This window comes from Camellia sinensis, chromosome 7 (assembly GCF_055761805.1).
Source record: "Camellia sinensis isolate YWXY chromosome 7, ASM5576180v1, whole genome shotgun sequence".
Classification (NCBI taxonomy): Eukaryota; Viridiplantae; Streptophyta; class Magnoliopsida; order Ericales; family Theaceae; genus Camellia; species Camellia sinensis.
The window spans coordinates 184991891-185011581 of NC_138967.1; the positions used below are offsets into that span (position 1 = coordinate 184991891).

General features: G+C 38.5%; 2 protein-coding genes across 2 annotated transcripts; one reads left to right on the forward strand and one right to left on the reverse strand.

Moving 5' to 3' along the window:
• The first annotated feature begins 627 nt into the window (after positions 1–627).
• On the forward strand, positions 628–6258 carry VPS22 (EAP30/Vps36 family protein). The gene is made up of 8 exons (XM_028241692.2): positions 628–978; positions 1068–1147; positions 1266–1376; positions 2672–2807; positions 3564–3718; positions 4539–4646; positions 5832–5921; positions 6005–6258. Exons 2-8 carry the CDS (start codon positions 1097–1099, stop codon positions 6107–6109), a joined length of 756 nt encoding a protein of 251 aa, XP_028097493.1. The 5' UTR covers positions 628–978; positions 1068–1096; the 3' UTR covers positions 6110–6258.
• A 126-nt stretch (positions 6259–6384) lies between these two features.
• On the reverse strand, positions 6385–7441 carry FADA (fatty acid desaturase A). The gene has a single exon (XM_082880104.1). It carries the CDS (start codon positions 7439–7441, stop codon positions 6506–6508), a length of 936 nt encoding a protein of 311 aa, XP_082736230.1. The 3' UTR covers positions 6385–6505.
• Positions 7442–19691: the final 12250 nt, after the last annotated feature.

Genomic DNA, 19691 nt, shown 5'->3' on the forward strand with positions numbered 1-19691 from the left:
GATGACCGTGCAGCTGCTGTGTGGCAGTGGGGAAAACAAGAAATGATTGGGTGTGCTTTTTACACACACCGTTGTTCGTTTCATGGGGCTATCACGGCTCCCATTTTGACAATCTGAACCGTTCAATGTGTAGAAATCGTCAGGTACTATATATTTGCAAAAAATCACATTGATCAGATATCGATAACTATATGATCAAGTCAGTTATGTACAACTAATGGATGGTGTTATAATTAATGATTGAAAAATAAATAAATCTGATCAGATAGCTATCGATATCCGATTAACGTGATTTTTTATAGGTACATAGTGTTCGACGCATTACACACATTGAACGGTTCAGATTATTAAAATGGGACCCGTTATGACCCCCACGGGCCAAACAAAACCGTCTAGTACAATGTCCAAAAATTAGCCAATAATTTCCTACTCCAATTCGGACACGCAGGTTGTACGGCTGGGCCCACTTCTCTCTAATCTTCTCTTACACATTTTTTTTTATACAATTTTTTAATACACATTTTTCCATAAAAAGTCAAAAAATTAACTCAAACCTCCATATTTTTTTTTCAACTTTTTTAGTCTAAAAAGACAAAAAGTGCACTTTTTTAGGACACCCCAAATCAGCCCTAAGTCGAATTAAAGGTCTCATTTAAGAAGTCGAATATTTTAGTAAATTAAAATATTTATGTTTGAAAAAATAATTAAATTTTTTTATAATTAGATATAATAATTAAAAAATAAATAAAAAAAATAATTATAAATTTGATATGACATTTTGTTTTACCAACTAATTTAACTTATTTTGTAAATTTTAATCCAAAAGCATACTGAAAAAATAGCCCGGCCCGTATTTTGGAAGATCGGGTCGGACTATGTGAGCCCGCAGAATGTCAAGGACGATTCATATGCAGAAGGTTTATACATGGAAACCCCCAAACTGTTGTGAATCTTCAGGCAAACAATTCTGATCAATCGGTAATGAGATAGATATGCATCACCATGTGTGCCAATCATTTTTTGCAAACTCAGTTTTTTCTCTGATCCCCAATCTGTTGCCTTTTCAGATTGAAATTGAAGAAGAAGAAGAAGAAGAATGAGGCGAAGACCTGGAATTGGTGGTTTACAGACCGCCGCCGCAGCTAGGGTTCGTGTTTTTAGAATCTACTTTTTTCATGTCATTATACATATATTCATATGTGTATATATATATATATATATATATCACTCTTGTTGTATATACGTGAATTGTGTAATGATTTCAGGATCAGTATCGGTTGCTCGGAGAAAATGTAGCGAAGTTGAGAACTGATCTTATGAAAGAACAGCTTGCGACTTTTCGCTCTCAGTTGGAAGACTTTGCTCGCAAACACAAGGTCCACTCTTTATTTATTTTTATGTATTTTTTCTGTTTTTGATAATATGATTAGTTTGGTTTCTGATTGAATCACTGAAATAAAACCTTGTTTAGTTTCCCAAGATTGGTTGGTTGATATTGAATTCGAATTGACAGCTTCTAATGAAGTGGGTGAACTCATGATCTGAATTTGAGAACTTTTTCAAATTTTTGGTTAAGAAAGATTTGTTGGAAACATGCTTTTGTCTTAATTTGAATTATAGATTCAGTCGAAGTCAGGCAGTGGAATTCGAATTGTTTCTGATCGAATCACTGAAACAAAACCTCATTTAGTTTCCCAAGATTGGTTGGTTGATATTGAATTCGAATAGACAGCTTCTAATGAAGTGGGTGAACTCATGATCTGAATTTGAGAACTTTTTCAAATTTTTGGTTAAGAAAGATTTGCTGGAAACATGCTTTTGTCTTAATTTGAATTATAGGAATTCAGTCGAAGTCAGGCAGTGGAATTCGAATTGACAGCTTCTAATAAAGTGGGTGAACTCAGGATCTGAATTTGAGAACTTTTTCAAATTTTTGGTTAAGAAAGATTTGCTGGAAACATGTTTTTTTCTTAATTTGAATTATAGGAATTCAGTTGAAGTCAGTCAGTTGAATTCAAATTCGAATTGACATCTTCTAATGGAGTGGATGAACTCAGGATCTGAATTTGAGAACTTTTTCAAATTTTTGGTTAAGAAAGATTTGCTGGAAACATGTTTTTTTTCTTAATTTGAATTATAGGATTTCAGTTGAAGTCGGTCAGTCGAATTCGAATTGACAGCTTCTAATAAAGTGGGTGAACTCAGGATCTGAATTTGAGAACTTTTTCAAATTTTTGGCTAAGAAAGATTTGCTGGAAACATGTTTTTGTCTTAATTTGAATTATAGGAATTCAGTTGAATTGAACTGTGTGAAACATGAATTCTGAATTGGGCCAATTGAATTGGGTAGGATCTTTTAACATCCTTGCTGATTAGTTTCCCTCAGAATTAAGGAGTGTGATGGGTTTTGCTTGTCTCATCTTGAATTTGACTGTGTGTGTCTATTGTCTTGCAAGCATCTTCATGTCACAAATAATAGTCATAAATAGGGAGATATTGATGTTTGTGGTTTGTTGAATTGAAATGTTTCACTATGAAGTGATAGATTTGGAATTGGTATAAAAAACAACAGGTCACCCAATTGAATTTTTTGGCAGTTTAAGATGTTCATTATAATATGCTCAGCATTTAGTGATTAAAAAATATACTTATGTTGATGTTATTGCTGCAGAATGACATACGCAAGAATCCTGCATTCAGGTCACAGTTCCATGAGATGTGTGCTAAAGTTGGAGTAGATCCCTTAGCCTCAAATAAGGGTTTTTGGGCGGAGCTGCTAGGGATTGGTGACTTCTACTATGAACTAGGTTGGTACCTTTCTTTGTGATTCCGGTGCATCTCCTGTAAGTCAAGTCTCCAATTTTGTTATGATGGAATGGGGAGCATAATGTTGATTGTTGCAATTACTGTTTGACTGTATGATCTACCATATTGAGAAATTAATGGGAAAGCATGTAGGTGTTATTTGTGGTGCAGCACCTGTTAACTGTGTGTTGCCAGTGCACATGGGTCACTTGGTGAAAATTTCTATCATTTTTTCCCCCATATAAATTGAAGAACTCAACGTTATCTTTGCATTCTAATATCTGGAGGCTTTGACACCTTTACTCATACTTGCACCTGATGCATTTACCCCCAGTCCATGTACCAATGGAATTACATATTAGCTAGAAAATACATAATCATGAGTTAAATATATGGTCTGTCTGCTGGTGAATTCTCAATTGTCAGATGACTTCAGCTGATTTATTGTATATTAAGGTATGGATTTCATGTTGTTGAATTGGATGGATAAGAGGTAAGCAATTCTTAATGTTGTTGCCTGTGGAAATTAATCTTCAAGATTCATGGGTTTAGGTTACTGGTGTTTTAGCGGGTCTTTGTTTTAGGAAACTATGTCAGATTGTTATACATAATCTGGATAGGCATGATGTGCATGGTTTTTGAATTTCGCCATTAATCCATTTTTGTCAATTATGTTTAAGTCATGACTTCTTGCCTGTTGTCATTGTGATAACACTTAGTAATGTCTAAACTTGACATGAATTGACTCGGCTAGACAGGGGTGCAAATTGTTGATATTTGTTTGGGTACCAGACCCCATAATGGGGGTTTGATCAACTTGGAGGAACTCTGTAAATTGCTTTGTCAGAGGCGAAAGAGTGCTCGTGAAGCTGTGTCCGAGGATGATTGCTTGCGTGCCATTAGTAAGCTGAAGGTATTTTTGTTGAAGATTTATGTTAGTCTTTGATAGCATATTATGGACACACATTGAGAGTCTGCTTGTAGATGCATTACATTCACTACCACATGCCTCTATTATTTGTTTATGGGTTATAGATTCTAGATAATGAAGCGAATGAGGATGGATTCAGAGATGTCATAAATTTTAGGAGTTGAGGCCAATGGGGTTGTATTTTGCCTTTTGTTTTTAATTCTATTTTTATTTGTTAACTAATTTTGTCATTTAAGAACAAAATATCTAATGATATGTGCATTAGCGACTGTAGCAAAACGAATATCATATATCACTGAACACTTCCCATTAGATAACTGATTTCTTGGGTACTAAGAGAGGTTTTCCTGGGAATGCAGTAAGAACATGGATGTAAGATTTACAAAATTCTCGCGCCCATGCGATATAATCCAGGAGATCTCCTAAGCAAGAGTCAATCAATTTGATCAATATAATCATCACTGTTATCAACTTATTCTGGTGAAATATAAATGATGATGTAAAATTTTGGACTTCATGTGATAAAAATATGAAACCATAGATTTTAAAATTATTATCTCGGTGAACCTAATTGTCTTGTGACTTGTAAAAAATGCAGCTCACCATTGTGCTTTAGTAGTCTGCAACAGTAGATAGGTTTCTTCACTTCATGCTTTGTAAATTTTCAAATTTATGTTTGTACAATTAGTTAACATTTTTTTTTTTTACTTCGATTTGTTATATGAATCTGGATTAGTTAAAATGACTTTCATCTTGGCTGTGTAGCATAGCATACTGACCTGTAGTGCATGGATTATTCCAGGTATTAGGTAGTGGTTATGAGGTGATCTCTGTTGGAAAGAGAAAGCTTGTTCGGTCGGTTCCAACTGAGTTAAATAAAGACCACAATGAAATTTTGGAGCTGGCCCAGGTTATTTCTAATCTCCCCTGCAACCTTTATTGTCGAGTCTTGTTTTCTTTGCAACTTTTCGTATTCCTCAAAAGTGATGGTAATGCATATTTGCTTTATGAACATAAATTTTCCAAATTATAGTCTATAGATATGTATTAGGGTAGTTGGTGTTACAAAATTATGCTTTTTTAGATTGCATTGTGTCGTTTAGGGGGATTGCGTTAATTGGATTGGCATGTATTCCTGTGCCATTACAAAATTCTTAACAAGGAAATGCAATGCAGTGGAGAAGTGATATGAATTGTTGGGAACTGGAAGATTATATGAAATCAAGGGGCAAAAAGTTGTGAAAGATGGTGTTTACAAAATTATGCTTTTTTAGATTGCATTGTGTCGTTTAGGGGGATTGCGTTAATTGGATTGGCATGTATTCCTGTGCCATTACAAAATTCTTAACAAGGAAATGCAATGCAGTGGAGAAGTGATATGAATTGTTGGGAACTGGAAGATTATATGAAATCAAGGGGCAAAAAGTTGTGAAAGATGGTGTTTTGGGGGGGGGGGGGGGGGGGGGGGGGGGGCTCAATATGTATATGTTTTCAGCAATACTTGCTAAAAGGGGAGGGAGAAGAAATAACACAACGTAATAATTATGTGCACTTTATTCTTCTTACTCTATATTCATGAGAGAAGCGGGAAGAGCCTGGAGAGAGAGAGAGAGAGAGAGAGAGATCTGGACTGATCTAGCCCCAGTGGTTGGGCAGGGATGTTTTGAAGCCAACAACCTTTCATTCCAACCAAATTATATGCTAATTTAAGAATGGGTCATTTAAATATACACGCAGCTTTGATAACACTTATTAATTTGATAAATGCTCGTAGTTAATCAGAAGCTAATTCTTAAGAATTTCTTTTGTCTTCTATCTTACTAGTGTTCAAACAGGTGAGACTGTACTAGTTATATATAGATTCAATTTGAGCCTAAAAAGCTTCATCTATGCTGAAGGTTTTATCACTAGTTTTTGTTCTTGTCTTTTCATATAAAAGGTGATGACTTTGATTTACTAATTGTGTACAGAGAATTTTTTTTTCTTCCTTTTTAAAGTTAAATTGGGAAAGTAAATAGCCATCATCCACACATAGAAGAACATTTTCTAAACTTGTATAATGGTTATCATAATTTCAATGGCCTTGCTCTCTTAGGCTCAGGGCTTTGTGACGGTTGAAGAGGTAGAGAGAAGGCTGTCCTGGTCCTCTGGTCGTGCCACCGATGCCCTTGAAACTTTGTTGGACGTAAGTTACTGCTTCTTTTAACTTCATTTGCTGTCTCAACATATACTTACATCAGGCCCTCACAAACCATTTCAATATTGCAGGAAGGTCTTGCTATGATTGATGATGGTCACAGAGATGGCAAACGACGGTATTGGTTCCCATGTGTATCTTCCATCTCCGCTTATGTAGGAGCTGAAACAATGTAAGATTTTATATTTCCGTCATTTAGAGTTTTATCATTGTATTGGTGATGAGATGTTTTAAGTGAATATATTCATCATTTCTTTCTGTAATATTAACCATAAATGGCTGTTGTTGAACAATAGAAAAATATTCCTACTTTCACCGAAAGACCGCCTTCAGATGTTGCAAACTGTTTTTTGTTACAGTATTGTATCACCGCGTGCTTTATTTCTGGTGTAGAAAATAGTGAAAGAAAACAATATATTGTATCGTGTAGAAATGATTATCAAGAAAATAGTGAGAGAAAACAATATATTGTATGGTGATAAAATGGGTGTCTTCCATCCAATTTTTGAACAACACCATTGACAAACCTTGCATTTTAGCAAGATGAATAGATATGAGAAAAAGAATAAAAACTAAATCAATGGAGTGCGAAGTATTTGAGGAGTTTCTATCTCCTCAGCCCAGTCCAAGTTAGGCTCAGTCCAGGACCGTGGTCGAACCCCAAGCTTGAAGAACACGACCATCTCCAATGCCTCAAACACTTTATGCTCGTCCAAAAATTCATTCCACACACCACTCACTATGCAGTAGTTGTTGTTGTAAGGCTGCCGGTGGTGTGCTGCGTGTTGTGACCGGGACACAAGCACTCCGGCATCCTGCAAGGCCAACACTGGTGGCGGGAGGCGGCTCTTCGCGCTGTGGGCCCAAGCATGGAATTGCTGGCTAAACATAATACAACCGGAACATACAGCCACAAACCCATGTAGTACTGGGCCGTTGAAAGCGAGATCTATGGGAAGCACAGTGAAGGTAACTGCTCGAGCGAGGGCCTGTATGTTGTTGGCGAACTGACGCCGTGTGATTGTCCATGGCCACTTATGGTGACCTTGAAATGCTTCTATTTGGGAACCGAAAACAGGGGTTGTGGAGCCTCCATAGTTGTCGATGGCCCAATGGTAGACACCGGAGCCGAGGTCCGCTAGCACATACCCAACCAGGCCAGCCAAAATGGGTTCGAGCCACATGTGTGAATTGGCTGCAGCAGTGACACATTTTCCTAGAGAAACAAGCACGGTAGTGCACCCGCAAGCCACCCAAGCACGGTGAGACCATGTTGATTGCAGACTTGGGTCATTGAATATTGGCGGTGTTTGGAGCCGCGATGGTTCAATGACTAGCTTCGCAGGGTTGTGCTTGGGTTTGGTTGTGGTTGTGGTGGTAGTGGTAGTGGTTGAGCAATGGACACGGCTGGGGCTGGGGAGGTGTTGGCGGTGGCGGTGGCAGTGGCGCGGGCTGGCATAGTGGAGGGACGTAAGAGGGGAGTGGTGGTGTTGAGATAAGATGGACATTGAAGCAAATGGTGGCCAAAAAATTTAAGAGAGTTTGTGGCAATCAATGAGCATGAGAGTGAGAATTTGTAAATGGAAAATAGAGGAGGTAGAGAGAGAGTTTTTGAGTCATGTGATCATTTTGGAGAGAGAGAAGAGAGTTGTGCAATATTGTGGTGTGAAGAAAGGTTGCGTGGGGTTATGGAGGTCGTTAGAGCCTTCTAGAGGTGGAAATGGATGGGTGAGTCCTACAATTCAATTCAATTTGGTGGACCCTTTTAAAGTGGAACAAACCCTTGGCTGCTAGCGTAGTATGTTCTAGTGGTGCACAGTGACTCAACTTGCTACGGTACCAATTAGATCCATTAAACTCTTACTAGCAGGTATAAACTCGTAAAATAAAATATAAATTTCAAAAAAAATTAAAAAATTGAAAAGCAAATTAAATATGAAGGGAAAAAACACTTGAAAAGCAAACCAAACACTCATAGAACATTTACTGTTAAAGAAGATTGGTACTGTTATATAACCACTTAAAAAGTTATTTTAGTATTTTGCCTTGAAGACACCTGATTTGGTTAATAATAAAAAAAGCAATTATATAATCGCGATGCTATTTTTATTTTTATAATAATAGTGAACCTATTAATTTTTTTTCTTTTAAATATAATTTATACCTAAAAAAATTACTAAGAATGATAATTTATAGTTTAGATTGAATTTTGATATGGTGGGAAAAAACTGAAAAGTTTTTTATATAACTATGAGCCTAAATTTTCATCATAATGTATACATGCTTTACGATTTTTTTTATTTGTTATTTTTTATTTTATACCTACAAAAATTATTAAGAAGGATAATTTATAATTTAGACTGAACTTTTATATAGTGGGAAAAAAACAAACGGTGTATTAAATAAAAACAAACTTAATGTAAACAATAATTAAAAATAAACTAAAAACTCATAGAACAGTTACAGTCAAAGAAGATTGTGTGTTTGATTTGAGTTTTTTGAATTAAGTTTTTTGAAGACTAAGTTTTTTGGTTTTCGTGTTTTTTATTTTTATTTTTAGTGAATATTTTTTAAATTTTAAACGTTTTTTTTTTAGTTTTTAGATGCACCTTACTTAGATGTATCTAAAAAGTAAAAAATTTGTGAAAAAATATTTTAAAAAATTAATAAATACATAAAAATACAAAAAATGTATTAAATTCTTGTATTTTTTTGTATTTTGGCTATTTAGTGAATTTTTAAAAGGTTTTCTTCACAAATTTTTTACTTTTTAGATACAGTTAAGTTAGGTATGCCTAAAAATTAAAAAAATTGCTTAAAATATTTTAAAAAATCAATAAAAATAAAAAAACACGAAAAATAAGAAAGTAGAATTTTCTGAAAAGTGTTTTTTGAAAAGTGAAACCAAACATATTGAGACAACCACTTCAAAAGTTATCTGCTCTCAATAGCACAATGTCATAAATCAACCTGTAAAAAAAAAAAAAAAAATCTATAATTACCTCTTTTTTCATCACAACAAATCATATAAGTACTTAATACATTAACCTGAGATCAATAGATATTATCTTAAAGATTAAATAATTCCAAAAAATGAAAAGGAAAAAAAATACAAAAAACAAAATAAAAAAATAAAACCAAATTCTGGAGAATAGAAATGACATAAGCAAACTCGCTTTGTTTGAACCCAAAAAAATTAAATAATTCCAGTAAATGGGCCTCTCGTTTCCCGGTTCCTGGATGGCTTCACAATAGTAATACACAACTTTAAAAAAGAAAAAAAAAAAAGAAGAAGTAATAATACAAATTACAGCACAAAAAACCAAAACCCACTTTGAAAGCCGTGAACTTTAAATAGTTATAGAATTTATATCTAAAAAAATAAAATATTCAATCACTGGGAATATAAAAAATTGAAGACTCTTGAATAATTATAGAATTTATATCCAAAAAATAAAAAAATAAAAGCTTTCACTGAGAATATAAAAATTGAAAAGTCTTAAATTATTTACTGTAAAAAAGAAACAAAAGATTTGTATTTTGTTTGTCATAATTGCGTCAAATATTTTTGTACTTTCTTTGAAAAAGAAAATCATTGGAAAAAGAAAAGAGAAACCATAAAGTAGAGAGGATGAAACCAAAAAAAAAAAAAAATTGAAGAAAAAAATAGTGAAAATAACTTACTGATTGTAGAGGTGTAGAGTTGGATGAGAGATGGAGAAAAAAAAAAAAAAAAAGTTGAGTGGAGGGATAGGTGAATTTTTTTTTTTTTTAATTATCTAATTTTTACATGACAGAAGTTTTAAGATATTAAAATTGATCCTTATTTAATATAATAATATAGATAATTCAAGTAAATATTCATTTGAATCATCAAAAAATCATGGTGAGTCTTATGCGCTGGGTTCTTTTAATTCTCAAGTTTAAATTTGTATTAAAGAGAAATTTAAAAAAAAAAAAAAAAAACATTGGCCTATTTTGAGAAAATGGTTAAAAGTCATCTTTCAACTTTTAACCTATTTTTGATTACATTATCTCCCACAACTTTTACACTTTTTTTCAAAAAAAGCCAAAAAAAGCGAAAAAACTAATTTTTAACCATCTTGGTTCAACATTATTAATTGCTTTTATTACTACAAACTTGACTTCAGATTCCTATTTCTTCCTCATTGAAGGAATGTTTTCGATGGAATATTGTGACAGCCTTGAGTCATATCACTTTAAAAATAACACTTTATCAATGAATAATTTGTATTTAGTGAAAATTTGTATTTTTAAGATTATCATTGTTACATTATTTTGATATATGAAATTATTTATAAACTTTTTGAATGTAAATAAGGTCAAGAAAATTTATTTGAAGAGACGAAATTGTGAAATTTTCATAGTAGGATGACACATTCACAATGAAATCACACATTAAAGGAGAGTGAAGAAAATGGAAGAGAGAAGCAAAATTGGTTGTTCGAATTGAAAAGAGTAAGGAACGGGAAGGTTAATAACTCAATGAAATCATACATTAAAGGTGAGATTTCATTCTCAAGTAATATTAGGAGGTGTTTGATTGGAAGAATTAAGGTGTGGGATTAGATTAAAATTCATTAGAAGTCTTTTATTCGGCATTTATTCATTTTTTTTACTCTGTTGGATATAAAGTCCGGTCGGACTCTTTATTCTCTATATATGGGATTATACTGTTCGGGGGAGGGGGTGTGGGACAATTTTCATGGAATAACAATTCCATGGGATTAAATCGTAAAAAGCTTATTTTGCCCTCATTATGTATCATTTGCTTCCTCTATTGTTGGTGCGTATTGGGTCAGTATTTTTTATTTTTGTTTTTTTTAGCCTTGAAAAAGCATAGCTGGCTATTTTTTTTAATGGATGCTATTGCTGCTGATTGTTTGTGGTGAGATGCTTTTTTTTTTTTTTTTTTTGGGAGCCTTGAAACATAGCTAGTATGTTCCTTTTAATCTGTGGGTGTGAAGGCGTCTTGTTGAAATCTCTTCAACTTTTGTTTTTTATTCTTTTGATTTTTGGGCGTGTGCTTTTTACTCTTTTTCTTTGTTAATGCATTTATGCTTTGTTCGTTCTATACATTAATAAAGTTATTTTCTTATTGACCAAATTATTATTATTATTATTATTATTATTATTTTTTTTTTTTTTTTGTGTTGGATAAAAATTAGAAGGGAAATGGCTTTATTTATATTGAAAGAATGTAACCATTAAAAAATGTAACTACTGGAAAAATGTTTGTTTAAAATATTAAAAAAAATTAAACAATTAATTGTGGTCAGCTAATCAATTATAAATAAAGATTAAATTTAAAGACAGATTTAATATTGCTATTACTTAGTAAACAATTAAAAATAGTAAAATAGTCTTTTGATCATTTATCCTTTTCTAGTCCAGGGAGCTTCTATTTGCACACAGCACTTCCCCTCTCTTTACACACTTAACGATATTTTTTTTATTACATTTTTATCCGAAAATAAAATTGCCAAAATATCATTTTCTTCTTCAACCAAAACCCTAACCCTAACCCTAATACCCAACACAGTCCCTCCCCCCTCCGGTCGTCCCCTTCCTCAACACAATCCCTTCCTCCATCATCTTTCCCCAACCTCTCTTTTCTTAAATCGAAGCCCCTCCTCACCCGTCACTCGTTGCTCACCCACCCTTCCCACCACCTCCGTAACCCTTCACTTCGCAACGTAACACCACCACCGTCGCAACTCCCATCCTTTCGCTATCCTCAATCTGCAGAGAAAGAGAGAGAGAAGCATCTTGGAACCTAGATCTGGGAAGAAGACTCATTTTCTTGTCATTCGAACTACCAATATCGAAAGAATCGCCTCCATTCGGAAATCAACCATCGAATCAATGAATTTGGTTCGACCATCAACATCCAAACAAAACACATTGGTTTGACCATCAACATCCGAAACCCCCTTTTCGCGACTGAGAGACAAAGAGAGAGAGATTGAGGGGATGAGGTGAGGGTCGCGGTAGTGTCGCCAATGGTGGAGGAAGGGGTGAGAATGGCAACTGGAAGTGAAAGGGAGGTGGTAACGGTGGTGCTATGTCGCCGCCGGCAAGGTGATTGCTGGTGTGGAAGGTGCATGGATTGGGAGTGTTGGAAAGTTGTGTGTATGGGGATATAACTGGAATGTGTGTAATAAGTAAATATATATATTTTTTTAGGTGTGTGAACTAAGAAGGATGTGCACAAAGAAGAATGCGTATGTGCAAATAGAATCTCCCTTCAATTTGTCCAACCAAATATTGAATTCACTAAAAATAGTCATTTCTAGACATATAATCCCATGAGAAAACAAATCCGGGATATACATTCAATCCAACCAAATAGTTTGGAGGATTCACGGTGTCAGAATTCAAATCCGATGAATTCTAATCCCCTTATCCAACCTGTCAAACATCCCCTTATATTATTAATATGCGATTTAATGTTCATGGTGTTAAATACATTGTCAAGGTGTTCCATGTGATTTTATATTGACCACATTAATTACATTGCCAAGGTGTCGTGTTATGATTTTACTTAAAATTACGTATAAAAATTGTGATTTCACTTAAAATAGTGTATTTAATTAGGGAAATCACAAAACAAAGTTATATTTCAAAAATAATTATTGATTCATGAGAAAATTTATTATTTTAATTATTAAAATTTATAAAATTTATCATTAATATGATTTTTATTTTTTATTTTTTTGTTACAACTATCCTTGAATTGTTATTTCTCCTATTTTAATTTGTAATTTCTAAAAGTGTTAGATTTGGTTAAATAATTTTTTAGAGTTTGGTAAATGTAATTAAAAATATAAATTCTTGCTGAAACACTCTTAGGTTGCGAACTAGCGATACTTTTTAATTTTACTTTTTCAATTAAATTTGATGATACTAATTGGTTCATGAGGAACGGGACGGGCTGATCCAGGCCTCCCACACCGCTGTCCGATCGCTGGGCCCACTGAGAAACCTGCACAAGAGTCCAATGGGAAACGGGAGTCCCCTAGTGAACCTTCCAACGAGCAAGTTAGAGAAGAGAGATTAACGGAATATAGAGATAGGATGGTGATAAAGAACTTAACCTTCTCTTTGTCTTAGAAATCTGCTTATATCCTTTGTTCATCATTTCCTTGTCCACTCCGACCTGTCATGTTGGCCGAAAGTCTATGTTCTAGCTTGCCTTGTTCATGGCGAGGCTGTTCTGTTCCGACGTGAAAGGGTTATTGCAATAAATGCTACAGGGAACCTCATAATGGCTGATGTGTGGTGCAATAACTCTGCAGGATCTTTGTCTGCTTATGTGGCTGGTTCTTCTCTTGACAAGTGTTTAGATGTCATTGGTTCTTGGTGTAACGTTGGGTTCCAAGGATGTTAGGCTTTAGTATTTGAATCATGAATTGGGCCTTAAGTGGTGGGCCAAAAGCCCCTATGGACCCACCTATGTCAGTAGTCCCTCATTCCCAAGTGCCCACCTATGGGAATAAGGAAGAAGATGGGGGTTGTGGGTGGTCGAGTGAGAGAAGAACGACTGGAAGTAGAGCCGATTGCGAAGGATGACCAAATGAGGAGGCCGATCGCGAAGGGTGACCGAGTGAGAAGGCCGACCGCAAGGAGGGCCGACCATGAAGGGTGATCGAGTGAGAAGGTCAACTGCGAGGAGGGTTGACCGTGAAGGGTGACCAAGTGAGAAGGCCGACCACGAGAAGGGTCGATCGCGAAGGGTTACCGAGTGAGAAGGCTGACTACGAGGAGGGTCGACTGCGAAGGATGACCAGGTCAGAAGGCCGATCGCGAGGAGGGTCGACCTCGAAGGGTGACCAAGTAAAAAGGCCAACCGCGAGGACGGTCGACCGCGAAAGATGACCAGGGAAGGAGGCAGATCGCGAGGAGGGTCGACCGCGAAGGGTGACCAAGTGAGAAGGCCAACTTCGAGGAGGGTCGACCCCGAAGGATGACCAGGTGAGGAGGCCGATCGCGATAAGGGTCAACCGCGAAGGGTGACCGTGTGAGAAGATCGACTGCGAGGAGGGTCGACCGCAAAGGATGACCAGGTGAGGAGGCCGATCCGCGAGGAAGGTTGACCGCGAAGGGTGACCAAGTGAGAAGGCCGACCGCTAAGGGTGTCCGAGTGAGAAGGCCGACCGCTAAGGGTGTCCGAGTGAGAAGGCCGACTGCGAGGAGGGCTGACAGCGAAGAGTGACCGAGGGAGAAAGGGGAAATGACGGCGCGAGGGGCTCGAAGAGCGGCGTGACACGTGATGATGTGAAGTGGAATAGACAGGGAAGGGGAAAAGAGTAGTGGATCGTGGTCGTACACGTGGCACAATCCCATAGTAAGGGAGGTGGTGCGTTAGCAGGAAATGACGGGATAGGCTAATATAGGGCGTTGAAGAGGCGGGGGTGGAAATTTTTGAAAATTTTCAAACTGGCGAAATTTAATCTTGACCCTTAGAATATAGGCAAACCGTGGGCATTTGAAGTTATTCGCTTTACTTACCTTATCGCAAAAAACCAACACATCCTTGAAGTGAACTCATTTGTCTCATGTGACATGCCTATACAACACTTTGCGAACTTCCTTGTGCCAGCGTCCGAAGTGATATGAAGACACGTAGGAGGAATGGCTCGAGATGAAGTGCCAACCGCAAGGCTTGACTCGTTGGGAAACGACGATGCAGTGGAGTTGGCGGAATAGTATCAAGCAGAGCGAAGGGATGAGAGATGAGCGGGTCAAGCGGCGTAGGCTCATCAGGCGATGATGATCGTAGCTGCTAGGCCAATTAGCCAAGTGGAGCCAGACCACTAGCATACCAAGGCCGGCAAGTCCACGTTTACGGCGGAGGAGTTGGAGGAGGTACGAAGGAAATCCCTACGGAGATAGAGCTGATGCTGCCCATATCGAAAGAGAGGGCGTCAGATGCACGACCGATAGGATTCGCATTGTACGAGGAGGCATTGCGAGGGGGTCTGAGGCTACCACTCCCCCAAATAGTAGCAGACGTACTTAACAAGCTAGAGGTGGCGCCAGGGCAGTTGATGCCGAACGCCTAGAAAATACTGATGGCCTGTGCGAGCGCCTAGTCGCAGGTTGCTGGAGGAGCGGCAATGATAGTGGAGGAATTCTTCTCCTGCTATAAGGCCTCTGGTCAACAGGAGACGTGGGTGACCTTGCAGGCAGTGATGGGCCGGGGTCTAGTAGCAGGCTTGCCATCTTCGATGAAAGGATGGAGACCGAGATGGTTTTATGTATCAGCGAACTGTGGGAGAGAAGTTCGCACAACATGGAAAGCCCCCATGAAATTGGTGGAGCCAAAGTTAGATATGGGGGCCGAAAACAGGGTGAAGAAAGTGAAGGAGTGGAGGAAGGAGAAGGGGGTGAAGTGGGATGAGCTGATCCTTCTTTCAACCATGTTTGCCTTGAAACTGGGACCGTAGCCGACGGAGAAGGATTCGGCGATGGAGGAGCTGGAGGCGCAAAGGAAGGCAGAGGAGGCGGAAGACAGGAGAGCATTCGCCAAAGCGGATGAGTATAAGGAGACACAGTTGGGGCCTGTCCCTAAACTGGTGATGAGGGAGCGGGTCCGACTGCGTTCCAAGCCACTGGGAGACAAAGACTTAACTGACTTTGCCCCACTGCAGCGCCCCAGTAGACCCGCTGAAGGAGAGGGGTGAGCGGGAGGTGGAGGCAATGTTGAAGAAGACAAAGAAGAAGAGGACAGCTGTAGAGGGGGGAAAAGATGCCCCTGTCTTGAAAAAGATGAAGGTTGTGAGCGAGTACCCCCCTATGGTGGGGAAGGTGAATGAGGGAAAGGTGGAGGCAGCTCCAGAAGAGGAGACCGCCTAAGTAACGAAGGAAAACAAAGATCCAAGCACCCAAGTACTGAAAGAACACTTGAGCCCAAGTGCCCCTATGGTGGCGACGGTGGTACCTGTACCAGAAATAACCCCCAGTCCCAGTGAAGGGAAGACTGAAATCAATAAGCCGGAGACGAGTGCCGTGCTGGCGACCGCGTTGTACCACGCGCGCACACTGGCAGGTCGCTCGGCAGAAGAAGGGAAGCCAGGGTCGCAGCCGACCACGTTGTTGGAGTGGTGGAGGATGCGGCCGTGCAATCGATGGCGCGGTTGACGGAGGCCGACCTCCTGAGAGGGTTTTGCTCAGCCCAGATGGAGGCAGCGACCCTGGCGACTACCTTGATGAATAAAGCAGAGCGCGCGAACGTGGAGGTAGAGCTGCTGAGGACCCAGTTGGAAGAGACAAAGCTGCAGCTACAGAACCTAAGGGTTGAGACAGCAGGGTGGAGGAGGACCGCTCAGAGTGCATGTGTAGACACCTCATTTTTGACCGTCCTTAAGACTTGGACGTCATCGCTTGAACACTCGATGATCATCCATGTCTGTGTTCGTTTTGAGTTTCCGGAGGCCTCGGTCGCGCGTCTTGCCTCAAGATCTCTTAGCTTGTCTGTTTTGTGCTTGGTTGTGGACCAAACACTTGTGTTTTTGCTTCTGAGGGAAGAGGGTGGCTTGTTTGCCATCCCCTGAACCCATCGGCCAAGGCTTGAAGCCGTCGGCTTTGTTTTCTTGCCATCAGCCAAAAGTTTTGGCCGATCGGCACTCCTTTTGGCCGATCGACACTTATGTTGGTCGATTGGCCATGTTTTCTGGCCGAACCCTGTTTATCTGCTTTATGTAGATATTTTATGCCAGCTGTCACAACTGGCATGCATAATTCTCCCCCTCCATACACGTATATGGAGGGATTTGCCCTTTGCTTAGCTTCCTCAAGAAGCTTTGCTTTTGGTTCTCTATAAGAGAGAACCATCTCCTCCCTTCTCAAGGGTTCAAAAAATTGAGTCTTGAGGGATAGATATACTTTTGTATCTATTCTTCTTTGTTTAGCCTTGTTTTGTACTCAAAAGTGTAGTATTGTCTTACTATTGTACACAAATACACACTAGAACACTATCCTCTTGGAGCTGAGGTCCCTTGAGGTTGATTTCAGAGTTCTTGGGTTGGTTTGAGTTTGGAAAACCTGCTGGAGCTTTGTTCTTGAAAATGTTTTTCAAGGGTGAGCATTCTTGCTTTTAATACCCATTTCTTGCTTAAGATTTTAGACCTTCTTGCTTATTGTTTTAAGCTTAACTCTAAACTACAATAAGTTCTGATTTTTTATGCTTTAGATCTTTGTTTAAGATCACTTTTTGGTTTGGGATTGTTTCCCTCCTCTTAGGCCTTGTTTTAGGCCATCCCTTTTGGTCCTTGTTTGTCACGACCCAAACCCGGCCCTATGGGTTTAGCACCGTAACCGGCCAGTAATCCGAGATTACCGAAGGCCTGCTGAACAGTAATACAGTGAAACAGAGTACAGAGCCTGGCGGAAGCCAATACAGTAAATATATAGTGTCCATTGAGCTGTGACAGTCTGTATGCAAAAAGGCTTTTCATACATTATACAAAAACAGTACAGAACAGTATACACAATATTCACATCCATTTAACTAGGGACTCAACCCCTAGTAACAGTACAGAAAACATTCCGTCTGTACAACACAGTATACAAAATTAACAGTCACACAGTACAGGGACCTAATCCCTGTATAACAGTACAGTAAACAGTCAGTCTATACAAAACAGTGAAACAGTACAAAAAGGGGGGGGGGAAATTCTAAAACACCCCTACGCCTTAACAGTAGGCTCGGAACCTCGCAGTGAGGCACAAAGGCTGGCTTGACAAAACTGGAGTAACCCTGACGCCTCTAGCTGCGGTCTGGTGCCTGTACACCTACATATATATATGAGCAGTGAGCTAAAGCCCAGTGAATAACATAAAGCGTAAAGGGGTTTAGAATGAATGTCCTTACAGTAATGAAAACAGTTCATTTCAATCAGTAATTCAGTTGCTCAGTACAGTAAACAGTCATATGTGGTACATCCATTAGCATAACAGTAACAGTAGGTCTTAAAAGACCGAACAGTAATGATGGCCATCAGTCAGTAAACAGTAGTGGTTCCACGAGGGAACCGACAGAGAATTCTGTCGCAGTAACAGTAACAGTAAACAGTAAGTACTAAGGATGCCACAGTACAGTTCAGAAATAAAGGACATACATTCATTCAGTAAATAATACCAGTTCAGTAAACAGTTCAGTTCAGTATTCAAAAGATATCAGTTGAACATATCTTTACACAATTGTTACTCACAGAGTTTGGGCTACAGTAGGCTAGAGCGTGTCTCCCCAGTCGCCAACCCTACACAGTTTACAGATTGAACACACACTAAGCTACACAGTTGGGAAATCTCATAACTTAATCCCTAATTTGCCTTGGTGTGTTCTACAATGATATCCTCATCAAGATGCCTTAAACTAGGCCTAAGAATGCCTAGGATGGGATGAGGATGCAAAAATACACTTAGAAAACATTTCGTAAAGTTTGCTGAAAATAGGAGCCTCGCTCGAGCGAGACTTTCTACGCTCGAGCGTACGTCCAAAATCAAAGGCTTCGCTCGAGCGAGTAATCCTTCGCTCGAGCGGTCTGCAAAACAGTAAAAGTACTGGATGCTGAAATTTTACGCGCGATGGTCGCTCGATGGTCGCTCGAGCGGAGCCCTGGACAAAGGTGCTCGCTCGAGCGGGGAATCCTTCGCTCGAGCGAGGAAGCCAAATCTGGAATTTCCAGATCTGCCTCCCAAGCTCAAACCAAGCATTCTACCACTCCAAACTCGACCTCTTGGGCCCAAATTCTGGAAAACATAACTAAATTCAATGTATAACAAGTTTCAAAACTCAATTTATGAATTCAAGCCCCAAAGGTGAGTCAATTAGAACCATATTCAAACCCATTTTCAAGAATATGAAGAACATGCAAACATGCAAGGATTTAAACCAAATCAAAGCTTCAAAGCTTGTTCAAATGAGCTCATTCTTTTCAAAACAAGATGAAAACATGGTCTACTCTTACAACATGGACATGCATGTAACCATTTACCATGAATTCAACTCAAAACTCATTAATTCAACCATGCATGCAAGAAATGAGCTTCAATTCACCATTAATGACCCAAATCATGACTTAGTTCTACAATGAAGCATGAACCATGCAAGAACTAGTTCAATAGCATCAATAAGAAGATAAGATCCTTACCTAGAGCTTGAATTAGAAGACTAGGAGCTCAAATATGCAATCTATACTTCAATTCCTTCAATTCTCTAAGCAAAACCCAAGGTAGGATTCAATTCCTCTCACTCTCTCTCCTCTCTTCCCTCTTGGTCGGCAATGAGAAGGAAAATGGCTGAGGAAATGTTGTTCTTGGCTCAAGTATGTGTGTGAGATAGTGGCCCACTCAATGGCAAAACGGTAATTAAGTCCAACTCTTCAATTGGCTTATTTTAATCTAATTTAATCACACCTAATCAGTTTTCCGATAATTATACCATAAAATCATATTAATTATGAGGGTCACGGAACATCAATCGGTTTCTAGTTCGGCCGCCGATAAGGCCTTCAATTAGCAGTTTAAACATATAAGCATGAACAGATAATCAGACAATCAAACAGATAGAATGCAATTAAGTAACATATACTCAGTTAATTCAGATTCCAATTTCAATCAGTCAGTTCAGTACTTTACTTAGTTCAATTATCAGTCAGTTATCAGTTCCGTTTAGCAGTAATCGGTAATTATCGGTAATCAATCAGTCCTTAATCAGTAAACAGTATGAGG

Excerpts from the sequence above, each read along its gene's own strand:
- FADA (XM_082880104.1), bottom strand. The coding sequence starts at position 7,441 with ATGTCCATCTTATCTCAACACCACCACTCCCCTCTTACGTCCCTCCAC.
- VPS22 (XM_028241692.2), top strand. The coding sequence starts at position 1,097 with ATGAGGCGAAGACCTGGAATTGGTGGTTTACAGACCGCCGCCGCAGCT. Across the intron at positions 3,719-4,538 it reads GTGCCATTAGTAAGCTGAAG|GTATTAGGTAGTGGTTATGA; the intron begins GTATTTTTGTTG and ends GGATTATTCCAG. Across the intron at positions 4,647-5,831 it reads AAATTTTGGAGCTGGCCCAG|GCTCAGGGCTTTGTGACGGT; the intron begins GTTATTTCTAAT and ends TTGCTCTCTTAG.